Here is a 20,551-nt window from a genome sequence, read left to right as displayed (position 1 = left end):
CCTACCCAGAAGAATTGGTCGGCCCATCCCCCACTGTCTCCATCCAGGTGGAAGGAGTCTACACAAAGGCCCTCCTGGACACTGGAGCTCAAGTGACTTTGTTGTACAGAGACTTCTATGATAGGCACTTGAGCCATTTGCCTATACAGAAGATAGAAGAGCTGGAGATATGGGGCCTGGGAACTCAGAGTTTCCCCTATGATGGTTACCTGCCCATAAAGCTGACCTTCGATCCATCTGTGGCAGGGAAAACGGAGGTGTTTGACACCCTGGCAGTTGTGTGTCCTAGACCGCCCGGGGCCAGCAAGATGTCCCTCATCATAGGGACCAATACGGATCTGGTGCGAAGACTTCTGACCCCTCTAGTGGAGATGAGTAACCATCAAGATCCCAATATCCATCCCATGCTGAAGACAGCCTACCAACGGTTGGTCCTAGAGCAGAAGACCCCAGGAGAGGGGATAGGGAAGGTGTGGAGACTTGGGAGAGAGGGAGTGGTGCTGCAGCCCGGAGAGGTAGCCTGCCTCAGGGCCACGGTGAAGCTTACCTGGGAGCAGCCTGGCCCCTTTGTCATGCTGGAATCCGATCCAAGGGAGGATCACTCCGGCCTGGAAGTGATACCGGAAGTGATTTCAATCAAGGCCCTGAAGAAGGCTCGAGGAAGAGTCCCAGTGAGTGTGAGAAACCCTACGGAGAGACCCATAGAGATCCCAGCCAGAATGCTGTTGGGGCAGGTGAGTCCTGCGGCCCCAGTCAGCTGGTCAGAAGTAAAAGGAACGGGTGCAGGAGGAGATGTTTGGGAAAAACTTTCCATGGAGAACCCGGACCTACCTGGAGCCTGGAAGGAGAGAGCCAAGGCCCAGCTGACTAGATGGGAGAGGATTTTCTCAAAGGATGAGTTTGATGTGGGATGTGCCAGGAGTGCCACCCACCGAATCTGCCTCCAAGAAGACAAACCCTTCAGGGAAAGGGTTAGGCGGGTCCCTCTAGCTGACCTGGAGGATCTGAGGGAGCAGCTTGCGGAGTTGAAGAAGACTGGTGTGATTCGGGAGTCTAGAAGTCCCTATGCCTCCCCCATAGTGGTGGTCAGAAAGAAGAATGGGTCGTTGAGGCTTTGTATCGACTACAGGACTCTCAACAGGAGGACCATCCCTGACCAGTATACCACACCGAGAATAGAGGATGCCCTACAGAGTTTGGCTGGTGCCAAGTGGTTCAGTGTAATGGACCTCAAGAGTGGGTACTACCAAATCCTCATGCACCAGGAAGACAGAGAGAAGACAGCTTTCATAACCCCAGTGGGATTCTTCGAATTCAACAGAATGCCTCAGGGCCTGTCTGGAGCCCCTGCTACCTTTCAACGCCTCATGGAGAAGACCGTTGGAGACATGAACCTCATAGAAGTCCTTGTGTACTTGGACGATGTCATTGTCTTCGGGAAAACTTTGGAAGAACATGAGGCCAGGTTGGAGAAGGTGTTGAGAAGACTCAGCGAAGAGGGACTCAAGCTTTCTCCCGAGAAGTGCCGGTTTTACCAATCCTCTGTGAACTATCTGGGACACATAGTGTCTGAAAAGGGAGTGGCTACAGACCCTGAGAAGTTGGAGGCAGTTACCTCTTGGCCAAGACCGACAACAGTCACAGAGCTCAGATCTTTCTTGGGGTTCTGCTCCTATTATAGAAGATTTGTGGATGGGTTTGCCCGGATTGCCAAGCCACTAAACGAATTGCTCAAGACTGAAGGAGAAGAGGATGGCTTGGGACCTAGGAGGGCCGGTGAGTCGGTTCAAGATCAGTGGAACCCAAGGTGTGAAGAGGCTTTCCGAACCTTGAAGAGGAGCCTTACCACGGCCCCAGTCCTGGCCTATGCCGACCCCACCAGACCATATGAGCTACATGTCGATGCCAGTCATGAGGGCCTAGGCGGAGTGCTCTATCAAGAGTATGAAGGGCAGCTGCGACCAGTGGCCTATGTGAGCCGGACCCTGACTCCCTCGGAGAAGAACTACCCCACTCATAAATTGGAGTTCTTGGCCCTCAAATGGGCAGTAGTAGACAAACTGAAGGACTATCTCTATGGGGCGGAGTTTACCGTAAAGACAGATAACAATCCTCTGACCTACCTCTTCACTACTGCAAAGTTAGATGCAACCGGACACAGATGGTTGGCTGCATTATCCGGATTCAACTTCAGTCTAAAGTACAGACCAGGGGCTGGAAATAGGGATGCAGATGCCCTGTCCCGAAGATCTCATGTCATGGTCAATGACTGGGAAGACTGGACCCAGGTAGCACCGGAAGGAGTGCGAGCACTCTGTCAGGGTGCTGAGTTTCAAGCAAGAGGGGGCCCCAGAGCAGAGGAGATAGGAGTCACCGCAGTGGGAGTCCCTCAACCCTACTGTGGGGTAACTCAACTAGCAGAGGAACTCCTGCCAAAGCTGTCCAGAAAGGAGCTGAGCTATGACCAATTGGAAGACCCCATGGGGAGATTGGTCCTTGAAGCTTTGGAGAACGAGAATCCAGAGGGACTTCGACATCACCCTTCCAAGGAGGCTCGCCTGCTGAGGAAAGAGTTGGATAAGCTACAAGTACATCAGGGAGTGGTCTACCGAAGGGGCCCCTCTGATAACTCAGAAGATAAGTGGCAGTTGTTTCTCCCAGAGAAGCACCGAGAGACGGTACTAATTGCCTTACATGACCAGCATGGCCATCTAGGGGCAGAGAGAACTTTCCAGCTTGTCAGAAGCCGGTTCTATTGGCCCTGTATGAGGGCAGAAGTGGAGGAATATTGCCGTTCTTGTGCACGATGCATCCAGAGGAAGACTCTACCCCATCAAGCTGCCCCAATGGGCCATCTACAGAGTCAGGGTCCAATGGATCTGGTGTGCATTGACTTTCTCTGCCTTGAACCCGATTTGAGTGGATTGGGAAATGTTCTGGTGGTAACCGATCATTTCACCCGTTATGCCCAGGCTTTCCCCACCAAAGACCAAAAGGCCTCCACTGTGGCCAAGGTGCTCATGGAAAAATACTTTGTCCACTATGGATTACCACAGAGAATCCACTCAGACCAAGGAAGGGACTTTGAGAGTCGTCTGATCCGGAACCTACTGGACTCATTGGGAGTAGAGAAGACCAGGACTACACCTTATCATCCACAAGGAGATGCCCAACCTGAGAGGTTTAATCGGACCTTACTAAACATGCTTGGAACTCTAGAGACAGAGAAGAAGCAACACTGGAGCCAACACATATCAGCTCTGGTGCACGCTTACAACTGCACCACAAGTGATGTGACGGGTTACTCCCCCTACCGGCTCATGTTTGGGAGAGAAGCAAGATTGCCGGTGGATCTGGCCTTTGGCATTTCCCTAGACCATGCCTCTGCTACCTCCCACAAGGGATATGTGGACCGACTTAGACACAATTTGAAAGTGGCCCATGAACGAGCTCAGGCGGCCTCAGACCAAAGGGGAGCCCGCAACAAGAGGAACTTCGATCTGAAGGTTCGAGTGCAAGACCTGCAGCCTGGGGACTGTGTACTGCTACGCAATCTGGGGATCCCTGGGAAGCACAAGCTTGCTGATAGATGGAGATCGGAGCCCTATGTCATTTGCAGAAAGCTACCTGGATTGCCTGTGTATAAGCTAAAACCAGAGGGGAAAGTGGGGCCCTTGAAGACTTGGCACAGGAATCATTTGCTCCCGCTTACTGAAGCAGTCAGAATACCTCCAGTGAGAAGTCCACCTGAATCTGTTTCCATTCTGGATACCCCGGGACCTAGCACTCGGTCTCAGACCTCCCGGGTTAGAGATGGACAAGATACCCAACGAGGTGAAGGTGGAAGAGGAGAGCTTGAGTGGCTGTGGCCTTCATCAACTCCAGGAAATTCTGCCATAGATCTCCCACCTACTGAGGATACACAGGATGGGACACTGAACCCAGAAGCTACAGAGTTCATTCCATCTAGTGGCATGCCTGAAGGCTGGGAAGATATCCCTAGCATTTACTCAGAAGAGGAAGGAACCGATGTTCCAGAACCAGTGATGCTGTCAGAATGTGTTCCTGAAGTAGAGCCTGTGGCACCAGAGCCTGAAGTCCCAAGAGAACAGAGAGCTCGCCGAGTTGTGAGACCCCCCAAGAAGCTAACCTACTCTCAAATGGGAGAGAGCTCTGAGGACTCTGTTGTGACTGCTAGAAGAAGTGCTGAACGCTCTAATCCTTCCACTGACCATTTGGTGGAGGGCAACCCCAGCTCACTCTCTGGCACAGTTAGGCAGGCCACTCATGTCAGTGTGACCTGTGGGACAGGGAATCCCACCTCTGAGTTCTGGTGGAAATTCCCTGTACCAACATCATACTCAGCACTTTCAAAATTGGTACAGGATATGTGTTAAAAGTTTATCTTTGGGGACCAAAGAGTTTAAGTGGGGGGAGTGTGTAGCGGGGTCTCTTTAAGAACTATAAAACTACTGTTCCCAGAACCCCGCTGGTTCCCAGGATGCTTTAAGTTATGCCCCAGAGACTTATGGGGGAGGAAATATAAGGAGGGGGAGAGGCCTAGTTCTTCCTCTTTGGACACCCCCCTCTCTCCTAGCAAGAGGAGGTCTGTGCTGGACTGCTGAAAGCACAGGGCCTGAAGCCTGGGCCTTGTGCTCTTTTCCAAAGAGCTCTCTGCCAGCTTAGTTGCACCTGAGAGACATTTTCTCATCTTTGCTGCAGTACACCAGAAGGATTGAAGACTGGGAGGTCGGTGGATTCCTGTTCCTAGACGAAAAGGCAGAGAAACCGGACTTGGACTTGTCCGAGTGGTGAGAGCTGTTTAAAGACAGATGCTTTATCTTTATTATACGTTTGGATTACAAAGTTGTTCTTCAAGTGCACCACCGAAAGATTGCTAGCGAATATTGTTTTACTGGACTTCCATTTAGATCAGTCAGGCCTGACTGCATAGGTAGAGAATGCTGGGTGTTAGTTTACCCATGTGGGGAAGTAGCTGAAAAAGGGCAGCGTTAGAGTTGCATAGCAATACTTTATTATGCTGATTACTCTGTTTATCTTTATCACTGGTTACTGCAGGGACCTGTTTATGTGTTGCAATCCAAATGTTTGATTCATGTTATTCCTTTTATAAAAACAATAAGTAAAGTCAGTTATATACTTTCAAGGATTGTCTATGAGCTTGAGTTATCCACCCACACACACACACATATTTAGAGTATAAGTGATTTAATGTGTATTGCTAGATACTAACTGTGCCAAAGTGAGTAGTGCAGATTGCCGGGGGGTTGGCGGAGCTGTGCTCAGGACCCAAACCAAACTTGCGGCCCTCTTAAGTGAGGGTATCGCTATAGTGCTATAAAAGAAAAAAGACAAAAAAAAGAATAATGAATTTTTCTCTGTTTCTGTTATAAAATTTAGCAGATTAGTAATTTTTTCTTCATAAATTTTGGCCAAAATTTATACTACTACATATCTTTGGTAAAAATAAGTACAAATTGGTGGATATTATTTGGTCTTTGTGAAAGTTATTGAGTCCACAAGCTATGGTGCCAATATCTGAAAATTGTACTGACGGCCTATTTCAATTCTTGAGACCCTAACATGCCAGAAAAGTACAAATACCCCCCAAATTACCCCTTTTTTGGAAAGAAGACATTCCAAGGTATTTAGTAAGAGGCATGATGAGTTTTTTGAAGTTGTCATTTTTTCCCACAATTCTTTGCAAAATCAAGATTTTTTTTCCTTTTTTTTTCCACAAAATTGTCATATTATCAGTTTATTTCTCACACACAGCATATGCATACCACAAATTACACCCCAAAACACATTCTGCTATTACTTCCGAGTACGGCGATACCACATGTGTGAGACTTTTACACAGCGTGGCCACATACAGAGGCCCAACATGCAGGGAGCACCATCAGGCGTTCTGGAGCACCCAGGACAATTCTGACATTTCTCTCCTACATGTAAAAATCATCATTTATTTGCTAGAAAATTACAGAGAACCCCAAAACATTATATATTTTTTTTAGCAAAGACCCTGGAGAATACAATGGTGGTCGTTGCAAATTTTTATCTCACACGATATTTGCGCAGCAATTTTTCAAACGCGTTTTTTTGGGGGAAAAAACAGTTTTGTGCTTAAAAAACAAACAAAAAAAACAGTAAAGTTAGCCCAATTTTTGCATAAAGTGAAAGATGAAGTTATGCTGAGTAAATAGATATCAAACATGTCACTCTTCAAAATTGCATATGCCCGTGGAATGGCGCCAAACGTCGCTACTTAAAAAATCCCCATAGGCGACGCTTTAAATTTTTTTTTACTGGTTACATGTTTTGAGTTGCAGAGGAGGTCTAGGACTAGAATTATTGCTCTCGCTCTAACGTTCCCGGCGATACCTCACATGTGTGGTTTGAACACCGTTTTCATATGTGGGCGGGGCTTACGCATGCGTTCGCTTCTGCATGCGAGCACATGGGGACATGGGCGCTTTAAATTTTTTTTTTTTTTTTATTGTTCATTTTACTTTATTTATTTTAGTTTGACATTTTTTTCCCCAAAAATATATTTTTGATCACTTTTATTCCTATTACAAGGAATGTAAACATCCCTTGTAATAGGAATATGGGGTGACAGGTCCTCTTTACAGTGAAATCTGGGGGTGAATATGACCCCACATCTCACCTCTAGGCTGGGAAGCCTGAAATAAAAAATAAAAAAAAGATTCTGGCTTTGATCGTACTGGCGAGTTGGTAGAAGCACCGGAGGGCGGTGAGGGGTGGGGGGCGTCTATGGCTGGGTATTTCAGGGTATCACCGAGTATGGCTGGGTATCTCTGAGTATGGCTGGGTATGGCAATTTATGGCAGGGTATTGCAGAGTATTGGCGGGGTATTGGCGGGGTACTGCAGAGTAATGGCAGGGTACTGCAGAGTATTGGGGAGTACTGCAGAGTAATGGCAGGGTACTGCAGAGTATTGGGGGGTACTACAGAGTAATAGCAGGGTACTGCAGAGTATTGGGGGGGTACTCCAGAGTATTGGGGGGTACTGCAGAGTAATGGCACGGTACTGCAGAGTAATGGCAGGGTACTGCACTGCAGAGTAATGGCGGGGTACTGCAGAGTAATGGCGGGGTACTGCAGAGTAATGGCGGGGTACTGCAGAGTATTGAGGGGTACTGCAGAGTAATGGCAGGGTACTGCAGAGTATTGGGGGGTACTACAGAGTAATGGCAGGGTACTGCAGACTATTGGGGGGTACTGCAGAGTAATGGCAGGGTACTGCAGAGTATTGGGGGGTACTACAGAGTAATGGCAGGGTACTGCAGAGTATTGGGGGGTACTCCAGAGTAATGGCAGGGTACTGCAGAGTAATGGCAGGGTACTGCACTGCAGAGTAATGGCAGGGTACTGCAGAGTATTGGGGGGTACTACAGAGTAATGGCAGGGTACTGCAGAGTATTGGGGGTACTCCAGAGTAATGGCAGGGTACTGCAGAGTAATGGCAGGGTACTGCACTGCAGAGTAATGGCAGGGTACTGCAGAGTAATGGGGGGTACTGCAGAGTAATGGCAGGGTACTGCAGAGTATGCACTGGTATTGCAGAGTATTGGCAGGGAATTGAGGGGTTAAATTCGGTGAGCAGCGATGTGGGCACTGCAGATGCAGCCCACATCGCTGCTGACATCGATCTCTTTCCCCTCCGCTGTACCGATCGGTACAGAGAGGGGAGGGAGGAACCGGCGTCATAACATGACGCCGGTTTGTTTACAAGTGATCACTCTGTCATCTGACGGAGCGATCACGTGGTAAACGGCCGCGACGAGCGCCAGTTAAAGGTGGGTCATATGCAGTGACAGTTCAATGTAGCTGTGGTATAGAATTGGTAGGTAGGGATGAGCTACTCGAACATCGGCCATTCATCTGTTCGGCAAATTCAGAACTTTGTGGACCGTTCGCACCAAATTTGTGTGGCACGAATGGCCCACAATGTACTACGGCATCGCAGTGCATTGCTGGCTCATGATTGGCCAAGCATGCACTGTGACCCCGCATGCTTGGCCAATCACAGCGCTGGCAGCGAGGAGAGCCATAATTGGCCACAGGCAGGATGCTTAGTACACGCCCTACACTATATAAGGCCGCCATCGTGGCAGCCTTGTGTAGTATGTTCAGGTGTTAGTCTTTCAGGGAAAGAGCTAGATAGGCAGTGACAGTGTGTTCTTTTCTCAGCCATCTGCAGGAGTTAGTGGGTGTTGTGTGCCTCCAGCGCAGTATACACCTGTATCTACCCTTTATTGCTGGTGTTCTCTAATACAGCCATCTGCAGGAGTTAGTGGGTGTTGTGTGCCTCCAGCACAGCACAATATACACCTGTATCTACCCTTTATTGCTGTTACTCTCTAATACAGCCATCTGCAGGAGTTAGTTGGTGTTGTGTGCCTCCAGCACAGTATACACCTGTATCTACCCTTTATTGCTGTTGCTCTCTAATACAGCCATCTGCAGGAGTTAGTGGGTGTTGTGTGCCTCCAGCGCAGTATACAATGTAGACTGGTATCTACCCTTTATTGCTGGTGTTCTCTAATAGAACCATCTGCAGGAGTTAGTGGGTGTTGTGTGCCTCCAGCACAGCACAGTATACATCTGTATCTACCCTTTATTGCTAGTGTTCTCTAATACAGACATCAGCAGGAGTTAGTGAGTGTTGTGTGCCTCCAGCACAGTATACACCTGTATCTACCCTTTATTGCTGGTGTTCTCTAATACAGGCATCTGCAGAAGTTAAAGTGGGTGTTGTGTGCCTCCAGCACAGTATACACCTGAAGATACCCCTTATAGCTTGTGTTGTCTGTTGCATAGCTTGCATATTAGCCTTTAAAATTAGCACTTTTGATTTCAAACGTTCGAGTCCCATAGACTTTAATAGGGTTCTAAAGTTCGTACGAATTTTCAGTCTGTTTGAATGTTTTGGTGCGAACCAAACCGGGGGGTCTTCGGCTCATCCCTATTGGTAGGGGGTGCACTGTAGGTCTGACAAATATGCGGTATGAGCTGGGTATACTTGGCGTCCTGTTCTCAGCGCATCATTTCTGTTAGCAGTGTCAGTAATGGGCTGAAGGCCCTCTCACCAGTCCAAAGGGTACAGCAGTAGGAGTCCGTGGTGGAAGGAGTCCCCTCAGTCCCTCCCCGAAGCCTCCAGCAAACAACAGTGTGAGCAGGTGGTGAACACTCTGATCTCCTTGTAACAGTGCCATGGGTGCTGCTCATGCAGCTGATGTTGCGCTTTAACAGGTGTCCCCAACTAACAGTGGCAGGATCAGGTTTCCCCCAGCCAGATCTCCAGTTAGGATGAGCAAGTAAGCAGAGGTCCTCTCTCCTCCAGACCCTGGGCACCAAAAAACCCTGAACTTTCCTGGGCAGAGCAGTAAAGATCTTCTCTGATTCCTACTTGTGTCATAGAGGTCTATTGGGATGTGTAGTTCCTGCAGCCATCCCTGTGCGATGTTGCAGATCCCCAAAAAATTAATGCAATGGCGGCTGGGTGAGCGGGTGCGGGGGGGGGCAGGGTGGCATCACAGCAGACTTTCAAGAATGTGAAAGTCGGTTTTTATGCCTTATAGTTTGAAGATTCTTATACTTCTATGACTGAGACCTTCACTTTTATTAAAATGTGAGGAGAATGCTTGGAGAGAAGCCACTTCCTTCAACTGGGAAGGTGGAAAATGTAAGCTGCCAATGCACATTCGTTTCTGGATCTTAACCAAATATTTAGAAACACAATGAAATGGAATCTACTGATCTTCCTGAGATATACTGTAGTTTTTTATTCTAAGTTATATTATCTATGAATAAATTCAGATTTTATTGTTCGGCATCTATAGCAGTAATGAACTTTGTCTGTCTTCTTCCCTAGACATGGAGGGCAAAGTCTTCGTCTTCCCCCGTGAAGCCAACACATCTCATGTCCTTCTAAAGTCTACAGTTACAAAGCCAATGCAGAAAGTCAGCGTCTGTCTACGCTCTTATTCGGATCTTTCACGCCCCTATACTCCCTTCTCTCTTAGTACTCCCGGGGCGGAAAAGGCCTTTCTAATCAACATGCAACCTCCAAACACTTGTTCTGTATATATCAACCAGGAAGTCGCTAGTTTTAGGACAGACTCTGAGTCTTTGAGACACACCTGTGTGACCTGGGACTCCGACACTGGAGTGGTCCAACTTTGGGTCAATGGAAAACTCTACCCTGAAGGAGTCTCCATGAAAGGGTCTTCTATCTCAGCTGAAACCAAAATTGTTTTGGGGCACAAACAAGACCCTTTTGATGCTTCTCAGTCATTGGTCGGTGAAATAGGTGATGTCCACATGTGGGATTATGTCCTGACTCCGGAAGACATCAAGAAGGTCATCTCTGGTGATCTCCATGGAAATGTCATTGACTGGCTATCTCTGCACTACGAAATCAAAGGAGAGGTTCTTGTCCAGTCTAAACACCAGAGTAAGTCTGTCATCTATCTATATACAGCTTTTTAATGAATAAGATTCTCCAACTGTCAGTATATAATTACATTGAAAACGATTATATATTTTTCATGCCCATGAATAGTGAGAGGTGACGATGACAATTATAAGTGATATATCACCCTACAAAGAACCAACATTCTCATGGAGTAACTAGAACAGCTGAAAATTGTGAAAAAGATTCCTAATTTTAAATACAATTTCTTGTGATTTCATGATCTGTTTACAATTTTTTTTTAGGGGAACACAGTATACTGAACTATAAATAGGGATGAGGTTCAGACTGATCAGATCAGACCAGTTACACCCAGCTTGTCTCAATGCAAATGCTCCAGTTATATGTATACCATCCATGTGCTCCGCGAAGACGTATGTGTGGACGAAACATGTAGGGCGGAGCTTTAGCGGTGACATCATCATGTTTGCCGGTTGTTCTGATCGGCGCGGCTCTTACATGCATGTTTTTAAATACACTTTTGAGTACTCTTTGCTTTATTTAATAAAGTAAATGTAAAAGATACTACACTATGAATGCCCTTTCTGACGCCGTCTGATGAGCGGGTTGATGGTTATATAACTGGAGACAAGCTGGGTGTAGCTGCCAGTCTGATCCAGTGGCTGCTTTAATTTTGGGGTCCGCCATTCTGGTAAAAGGCTTATTAAATAAAGGTGGTGGATCACTGAACACCGGAGGACAAGGATTTTGAGTGTTTATTTTGGACTCATATTGGGTCTTTACCTCCCGCCGGCCATATAGGGAAATGACGGTGGGTGGGATCTCCTCTCGTTCTGGGCGGCGTCATATGACTTCGCCCCAGTGTCACCGCTGTCACAATGATGCGGCTCTTTACCCATGTGATCGGCTGTGTCCAATCACAGCCGATCACATGTAAATGCAGAAGGGGCCGTTTATCTGCCCTCTATCCCTCACCCTGACAAATTGTGAGTCGAGGAGAGCCGATCAGCAGCATCGCCTCTCAGGGGAGGCTCTATAGGTAATCAGAGCACTGATCATCTGTGCCCTGATTACAGTGCAGCCTCAACAGTGCCCAGCAAGTGATGACAGTCTGTACCCATCAGTGACACCAATCTGTGTCCATAAGTGACACCAATCTGTACCCATTATTGGCACCTACCAGTGCCACTTATCATTGCCCATCAGCGCCATCTATCAGTGTCCATCTTCCCACCTATCAGTGCTCATCAGTGTTGCAAATCAGTGACCCCTATCAGTGCCCATCAATGCAGCATACTAGTGCCACCTCACCAGTACCACCTAATCAGTGCCGCCTCATCATTGCCCATCAGTGCCACCTATCAATGCCCATCAGTGCCACCTATCAGCCACAACAGTGCCCAGCAAGAGATGCCAGTCTGTGCCCATCAGTGACACCAATCAGGGTCCATCAGTCACAACAACTAGTGATGCTTTTCAGTGCCCATCAGTGCCACCTATCAGTGCCACCTATCAATGCCCATCAATGCCTCCTATCAATGCCCATCAGTGCCGCCTATCAGTGTTCATCAGTGCCGCAAATCAGTGCCACCTATCAGTGCAGCATACTAGTGCCTCCTCATCAGTGCCATCTATCAGTGCTCTTCAGTGTCGCCTCATCGGCGGCCCATCAATCCAGCCTCATCGGCGGCCCATCAATGCAGCCTCATCGGTGGCCCATCAATGCAGCCTTATCAGCGGACATCAGTGAAGGAGAAAAATAACTTATTTACAAAATTTTCTGACAGAAACTAAGAAAAACATTTTGTTTTTAAAATTCTCTGTCTTTTTTTGTTTTTTTAGCAAAAAAAAAAAAAAAAAAAACCCAGTGGTGATTACATAAAATAAAGGTCCATTTGTCTCAATGAAATGATTAGAGTTTCATTAGATGTGCTCGGTATTGAAGCAGGTAATCATTATGCTTAGCATATGGTTACTCTTTAAAAAAAATATTTTGTGCTTTATGACAAAAATTTTATTTTATTTATTTTTTCCACCTACGAAATTGAGTTTCTTTACACCTGTGGATTTGTTTTTGTATTCAATTGATTTGTTTTAACCACTTCGGACCAGGGACATTTTTTGCTATTCAGCACCACTTAAGGACCTGAGGGATTTGCCCCCTTAATGACCAGGCCATTTGTTTGCGATACGGCACGGCGTTACTTTAACTGACAATTGCGCAGTTGTGCGACGCTGTACCCAAACAAAATTGACGTCCTTTTTTCCCCACAAATAGAGCTTTCTTTTGGTGGTATTTGATCACCTCTGCAGTTTTTATTTTTTGCGATATAAACAAAAAAAGAGCGCAAATTTTGAAAAAAATATATATATATATTTTTTACTTTTTGCTATAATAAATATCCATGAAAAAAAAAAAATTCATCAGTTTAGGCCGATATATATTCTTCTACATATTTTTGGTAAAAAAAAAAAAAAAAAAATCTCAATAAGCGCATATTGATTGGTTTGCGCAAAATTATAACGTCTACAAAATAGGGGATAGATTTATGGCATTTTTTTTTTTTACTAGTAATGGCGGTGATCTGCGATTTTTAGTGGGACTGCAACATTGCGGTGGACATATCGGACACTTTTGACACTTTTTTGGGACCGTTATCATTTATAAAGCGATCGGTGCTAAAAATAGCCATTGATTACTGTATAAATGTCACTGGCAGGGAAGGGGTTAACACTGGGGGAGGGGGGGCGATCAAGGGGTTAAATGTGTGTCCTAGGGAGGTGCTTCTAACTGTGGGGGGATGGGACTGACTGGAGGAGGAGACATTTCACTGTTCATGATCAGTATAAACAGCAGATCTGTCTCCTCTCTCTCCTGCGCCCCCTAGTGGTCTTAAAGCAGCCGACGTACAGCTACGGCGATTCGCCCAGGGGAGGCAACCCGCCACAGTATAACTGTGGCGGCCAGTCCTTAAATGGTTAACCGATAATTGAGCGTGCATGCAACGCTGTACCCAAATGAAGTTTATATTTTTTTTTCTTACAAATAGAGCCTTTTTTGGTGGTATTTGATCACCACTGCATTGTTTGTTTGTTTTTTTTGTTTTTTTTTAATATATATAATTTTCTATTATTTTTCTGTTATAAAATTTTGCAAAAAAATTAAAAATCTTTCTTCCTAAATTTAGACCAAAGTGTATTCTGCTCCAAAAAATAACCCAAATCAGTGTATATTATTTAGTGTGTAGGTATAGTCTAGATCAGTGATGGTGAACCTTGGCACTCCAGATGTTTTGGAACTACAATTCCCAGGATACTCATCTATACTGCAGAGTGCATGAGCATCATGGGAAATGTAGTTCCAAAACATCTGGGGTGCCAAGGTTCGCCATCACTGGTCTAGATTGAACATTAATCAATCCCAATGTATTTAATTTCTTGAGGGCCTTAAACACCTGGACAGTACAAATACTAGACATGTGCAATTCGTTTCGCTCTGAATTAGTTTCTCAATCGAATTCGACAAATTTGTTAATTCGGAAATATTTAAATTAACGAAAACCCTGTTTAAAAAAAAAATCCGAAAATCCGAAAATAAGAATGAAAATCCGAAAATTCTAAAAGAACGAAAATCCGAAAATAAGAACGGAAATGCGAAAATTTGAAGACCCGAAAATTCTAAAATCAGAAAATAATAACCAACTAATAATAATAATAATAACTATTACTAACTATTAAATTATAGTTATTGCAATTTCGTTTGAAATTTGGCTCTTAGTGAACGTAACAAATACTAATTTATCCGAAGTTACGAATTATTTGAAATAACGAATGCTGCATCTAAACAAATGGAAGGTAACAAATTAATAATAATAATAAAAACTTTTTATTATTATTTATTATTATTAATTTGTTATGTTCCATTCGTTTAGATGCGGCATTCGTTATTTCGGATAATTCGTAAATTCAGATAAATTTGTATTTGTTATGTTCACTAAGAGCCAAATTTCAAACGAAATTACAATAACTATAATTTAATAGTTAGTAATAGTTATTATTATTATTATTATTATTAGTTGGTTATTATTTCGGATTTTCAGATTTTTGAACTTTCAGATTTTCAATATCCGAATTTTTGAATTTAGAATTTTTCAATTTTTGTATTTTTACCAATTATCTAAATAACGACTATCCTATCTAAATGTGATGGCACATAACAAATTAGAATTTTTCCAAAGTTACAAATTGATTCGAAATAACAAATTTTGATCTTAACGAATGACCGAAAAATGAAAAAAAAAAAAAAACAATGAAACAATTTTTTTTTCTTTAGCAGTGCACATGTCTATTGTTTACTATTGTTATGATGTGACTGGCCAGAGCTATCACATGGAGCAGGGTGCTGTGATTTGCCACAGCTATCACATGGTGCAGGTTGCTGTGATTGGCCACAGCTATCACATGATGATGTAAGTGCTGTGATTGGTCACAGTTATCACACGATGCAGGGTGCTATGATTGGCCACAGCTATCACATGGTGTGGGATTCTGTCACTGGCCACATGTATCACATGATACAGGGTGCTATGATTGGCCACAGCTATCACATGGTGCAGGGTGCTGTGATTGGCCACATGTATCACATGGTACGGGGTGCTGTGATTGGCCACAGCTTTCACATGGTACAGGTTGCTGTCTGTGATTGGCGACGGATATCACATGGTTCAGGTTGCTGTGATTGGCCACAGCTATCATGATGGTGCAGGGTGCTGTGATTGGTCACAGTTATCACATGGTACAGGGCGCTGTGATTGGACACAGCTATCACATGGTGCAGGGTGCTGTGTTTGGCCACATGTATCATATGATACAGGGTGCTATGACTGGCCACAGCTATCACATGGTGCAGGGTGCTATGATTGGCTACATGTATCACATGGTGCGGGGTGCTGTGATTGGCCACAGCTATCACATAGTGCAGGGTGCTGTGATTGGTCCAGGTAATGTGTTTACTAGTGACCAATCGCAGAATACACACAGTAGTAAGCAATGATGTCATGAATGGATTCATGTTTTACATATTTATACAAGAAACAAAAGGAAATATAATGATTTTTATGAGATTTTTTAAAGAAAAATAGATATAATTACCTTTCTAAGATTTATCAGTGTATCTTTTTTTTAGATTCTAGCTTTCGTTAATAAATTCTGACTTTTTTTGCAGTAATAAGTTTTGTCTGTTTTCTTCCCTAGACATGGAGGGTAAAGTCTTCGTCTTCCCCAAAGAAACCAACACGGCTCATGTCATTCTAAGACCTACAATTAGAAAGTCATTGCCGAAAGCCACCGTCTGTCTACGTTCCTACAGTGAGCTTTCCCGCCGCTATTCTTTGTTCTCTATAGCTACTCCAAGAAACCCAGATGCCTTTTATATCTACTTAGAGCCTCCGTACACCTATAAGGTGTTCATAAATAGCATAATAGCTGATTTTGCACCAAACTGGAAGCCTTTTTACTGGAGGCACATCTGTGTGACCTGGGAGCCCGGCTATGGAGGGACCCATCTTTGGCTCAATGGAAAGATCTTCTCCGAGAGGGGTTCAAGACAAAACTATGGTTTTCATATCGATGCTGAAAGCAGCATTGTTCTGGGACAGGACCAGGATTCTTTTGGTGGAGGGTTCGATGCTTCTCAGTCATTGGTTGGTGAAATAAGTGACGTCCACATGTGGGATTATATCCTGACTCAGGAAGACATCCAGAAGGTCCTCTCTGGTGATCTGCATGGAAATCTCATTAATTGGAAGTCTTTACGTTTTGAAATTAAAGGGGAAGTTCTCGACATGCCCGAACCTCATCGTAAGTCTATCATCTTACTATATAACCAATATTAATTGATAAGATCCTTCAGATCAAGTCATCCAACTCAAATTTCAATCATCTTTGCTCTCTCCTGGTGTGCCCCAGGGTTCCACCCAGGGGGCCTTTCTGTTTATAATCTGTCTTCTGCCTCTTGGTCTCATATTTTGTAAATTTAACATCCATTTCGATTACTATGCGGATGACACGCAACTCTACCCGTCCACTAAATAGAGAGGTTCGAGAGAAGCAAAAGTTTGGCCTGAACTTCGCGTGTTCGCCCCCTCCAGCAAGCATGCGGGTAGTGCCCCACAATGCATTGCACGCTTTAGGCCACGTACACACGCGGGGACTGTTCGCCCAACTTTGTTGGTCAAACAGTTTCAGCGGACAGTCCGCTCAAAATTAGCATGGACGGACTTGCCCACACACGACGAACGAACAGTCCGCTGAAACTTGCGCGATGACGTGAACGGCACGCACGACGGGACGAAAAATTCGACGTCCTATACACTGCAATGCAACCTTCGGCGTGTAAATCCTTTCTGAGCATGCGCGGAACTTAGTTTGACGAACAAGCCTACACACGAGGGGACTGTCCGCTGAAACCAAGTTTCAGCGGACAGTTTTTCGGAAATTCCGAAAAACTTTGTTCAGCAGACTGTTCGCTGAAACTGTCCGCTGAAGCCCCACACACGAGCGGACTGTCCGCTGAAACACTGTTCAGCGGACAAGGTTGAGCGAACAGTCCCCGCGTGTGTACGCGGCCTAACAGTGCATTCTAGGGCCCTAATTGGATGAACCAGCGGTCAGGTGGCACTGGCAATCATCACCGTCAGAGCCCCACACTATAAAAGGTAACTTCCCATCGAAATCTCTTGTAGTATGTTGGAGTGGAGATAGATAGAGCAGGGCTCAGTTTGCTACTAGCAGTTAGTGTGTCCCCTGCCTCCCACCCCCTTTTTTTTTCAATTGTCAGGCGCAGTTTTTCTGACTGTTATGCCGCTTACACACGACCGGACTTTTCGAGGGACTAGGTCCGGCGGTCTTTCCGACTGAGTTTTGGCGGAGTTCCGACGGACTTTCCGAATGAACGGACTTGGCCACACGCAATCACACCAAAGTGCGACGGATTCGAACGGGGTGACGTACGACCAGACTAGAATAAGGAAGTTCATAGCCAGTAGCCAATAGCTGCCCTAGCGTCGGTTTTTGTCCGTCGGACTAGCATACACACGAACGGATTTCTCGGTCCAGCGGAGTTCCGGTGGAAAAAGTTAAAACATGTTCTATTTCTAAAGTCTGCCGGATTTTTGGCAAGCAAAGGTCCGATGGAGCCCACACACGATCGAATTGTCCGACGGACTTCCGTCAGACCTTTGCTGTCAGAAAGTCTGGTCATGTGTACGAGGCATGACACTGCCGTTCCTCCATTTTTTTTATTGTTTTTACATTTCCGTCAGCATTGGTCCTCAATTTAAAGTTCCCCAAAGACCACTCTTCTATCAATAAAGTGCATTCAATCACACCTTTTTCCAGTGTCTATACAATTTGGGTAATAAGCCCCCCCATCCTGTCTGGGAGGACAACAAGGAGAAGCAGACGTTCCCATGTACTGTGGTGGGGCCAGCAGCTTGTGTGTCCACAAGCAAAGGTGGACGTGATCAGACCCCAGGCAGGGCACTTTTGTCTTTGTTTTGTGATTCACAGCATGCAGAGGAGGTGGTGGACTGGCTTAGTAAACACTTCCTCATCCTCCTCCTCATCCTCCTCATCCTCCTCATCCTACATCACCCAAGTAGAGACAAGCATGCAGTCTCCTGCAGATGCCAGAGTGGCTTATTCTGACTCCTTGTCCACAGCTACTCCTGCCATAGCACCAGCATCAGCCATGGAGGAGCAAAAGCATCAGCCGCTTGCTTCTTGAGGGTGAACGGCCATTACTTGATTCTGATGTTGCTTCTGAGGTTTAGGAAGGTACGAACATGAGCCTACAGAGAGGGGAGAACACTGATAAAACAACAAAATGGCAGTCGTGTTTCCCCAGCCTCAGCTCATTGCCAAATTGTCTCCAGTGATGATGAAGATGGAGATGATTATGATGTCACTGATGGGACTTGGGTGCCGGGTAGAGCAGAGGAGGAAAGTTAGGGTGAGAAACAACCCCAATGGAGCAGGATGTCACCCAGAGGCCATACTCACGGAAGACTAGAGTGCAGCCACCCTACAGGAGGGGCTTCTAGTCCTCTGCTGCCAGTCACATGTTTAAAAATAAATAATGAACTGTTTTAAATTGTCATACAAATATATATATTTGAAATCAAATCTTTATTATTTTGTGAAAATAACAAGGTGGGACAGGTATGGTAGTGGTGCTTTGGGGCATAGGGGGCTCTGTTGGTGGGGACAAAGGTCTCTTGCCGACAACCCTGGGCGATGGTTGTGGGGGTCTGTGAGTGGGGGGCTTATCGGAATCTGAGGTCCAACGGGCATCGTGATTGATGATGGATCTACATTAGGATTTTTTAATAAAAAAATTGTCAAAAACTGCCTCCCGTTTTTAATTATTTTTGACACTTTTTTTGTGAATGGGTAGGGGTACTATGTACCTCTACTCATTCACATGGGGGGGATCTGAGAGCCCATGTTAAAGGTGGCTTCCAGATTTCAATAAGCCCCCTACCCACAGACTACCACAGCCACCGCCTAGGGTTATGAGGAAGAGGCACTTATCACTATCAACACGAGGACAAGGTGCTTTGGGGTGGGTGGGGCAGAGGCCCTCTTGCCCCAACGCACTCCCTAATGTTGAGGGCATGTGGCCTGATTGTGTTCAGGAGGGAGGGGGTGCTTGCTCACCCCCCCCTTTCCTGTCCTGTTAAGCTGCACGCTTGGATAAGGGTCTGGTATTGATTTTGGGGGGACCTCATAGTGTTTTTTTATAAAATGTTGGCATGGGTTTCCCCTTAAAAAATATTACTGAACATTGGGGTACACCACGAATAACACTGAACCTTGGGATACACCATGAATGACACAGAACTGTGGGATACACCACTAATTACACTGAACCTTGGAGTACACCATGAATAACACTGAACTTTGGGATACACCACGAATAACACAGAACTAGGGATGAGCTTCGAGTTCGAGTCGAACTCATGTTCTACTCGAACATTGCCTGTTCGCCTGTTCAGCGAACAGTGAACAATTTGGGCTGTTCGCAGCAAATTCGAAAAGCCGGAACACCCTATACAAGTCTATGGGAGAAGTCTAAAGTGCTCATTTTAAAGGGTAATATGCAGATTACTGTTCCAAAAAGTGTTTGGGGACCCGGGTCCTGCCCCAGGGGACATGGATCAATGCAAAAAAAAGTTTTAAAAACTGCCGTTTTTTCAGGAGCAGTGATTTTAATAATGATTAAAGTGAAACAATAAAAGTGTAATATTCCTTTAAATTTCGTAGCTGGGGGGTATCTATAGTATGCCTGTGAAGGGGCGCATGTTTCTGGTGCTTAGAACTGTCGCTGCACAAAGTGTCATTTGTGCAGGAAAAAAAGTCCTTTAAAATCACTTGCGGCTAAATTGTCGGGTCTCCGTAATACAGAGAACATTCAATGAGTGTTCTCTGTATTAGCCAACAATTCATTCATTCATTGATTAAAAAAAAAAAAAAAAAAGCGTGGGGGTTCCCCTAAATTCAATTACCAGGCCCTTCAGGTCTGACATGGATATTAAGGGGAACCCCGTGTCAAATTTAAAAAAAAAATTGACGTGGGGGTCCCCCCAAATATCCATACCAGACCCTTCAGGTCTGATATGGATATTAAGGGGAACCCCGCATCAAATTTAAAAAAAAAATTGACGTGGGGGTCCCCCTAAAAATCCATATCAGACCCTTTATCCGAGCACGCAACCTGGCAGGCCGCAGGAAAAGAGGGGCGGACGAGAGAGCGGCCCCCCCTCCCTCCTGAACCGTACCAGGTCACATGCCCTCAACATTGGGAGGATGCTTTGGGGGTCTGTGACCCCTCAAAGCACCTTGTCCCCATGTTGATAAGGACAAGGGCCTCATCCTCACAACCCTGGCCATTGGTTGTAAGGGTCTGCAGGCGGGGGGCTTATCAGAATCTGGAAGCCCCCTTTAACAAGGGGACCCCCAGATCCCGGCCCCCCCCTGTTTGAAATGGTAAGGGGGTACAAAAGTAC

At 45.6% G+C, this 20,551-nt stretch overlaps 1 protein-coding gene across 1 annotated transcript in view; it reads left to right on the top strand.

Moving 5' to 3' along the window:
* Nucleotides 1-20,551, top strand: part of LOC143962130 (uncharacterized) — a 66,267-nt gene that overhangs the window by 31,025 nt on the left and 14,691 nt on the right. The window contains exons 4-5 of the mRNA XM_077471456.1: nt 9,924-10,505; nt 15,738-16,343. Coding sequence (XP_077327582.1) covers nt 9,924-10,505; nt 15,738-16,343 — 1,188 coding nt within the window. The remainder of the gene's footprint in view (nt 1-9,923; nt 10,506-15,737; nt 16,344-20,551) is intronic.

This window comes from Lithobates pipiens, unplaced genomic scaffold, assembly GCF_037356315.1.
Source record: "Lithobates pipiens isolate NorthernLeopardFrog02 unplaced genomic scaffold, aLitPip1_a1.2 Scaffold_8, whole genome shotgun sequence".
Classification (NCBI taxonomy): Eukaryota; Metazoa; Chordata; class Amphibia; order Anura; family Ranidae; genus Lithobates; species Lithobates pipiens.
This window is presented reverse-complemented; position numbering and strand designations above follow the sequence as displayed.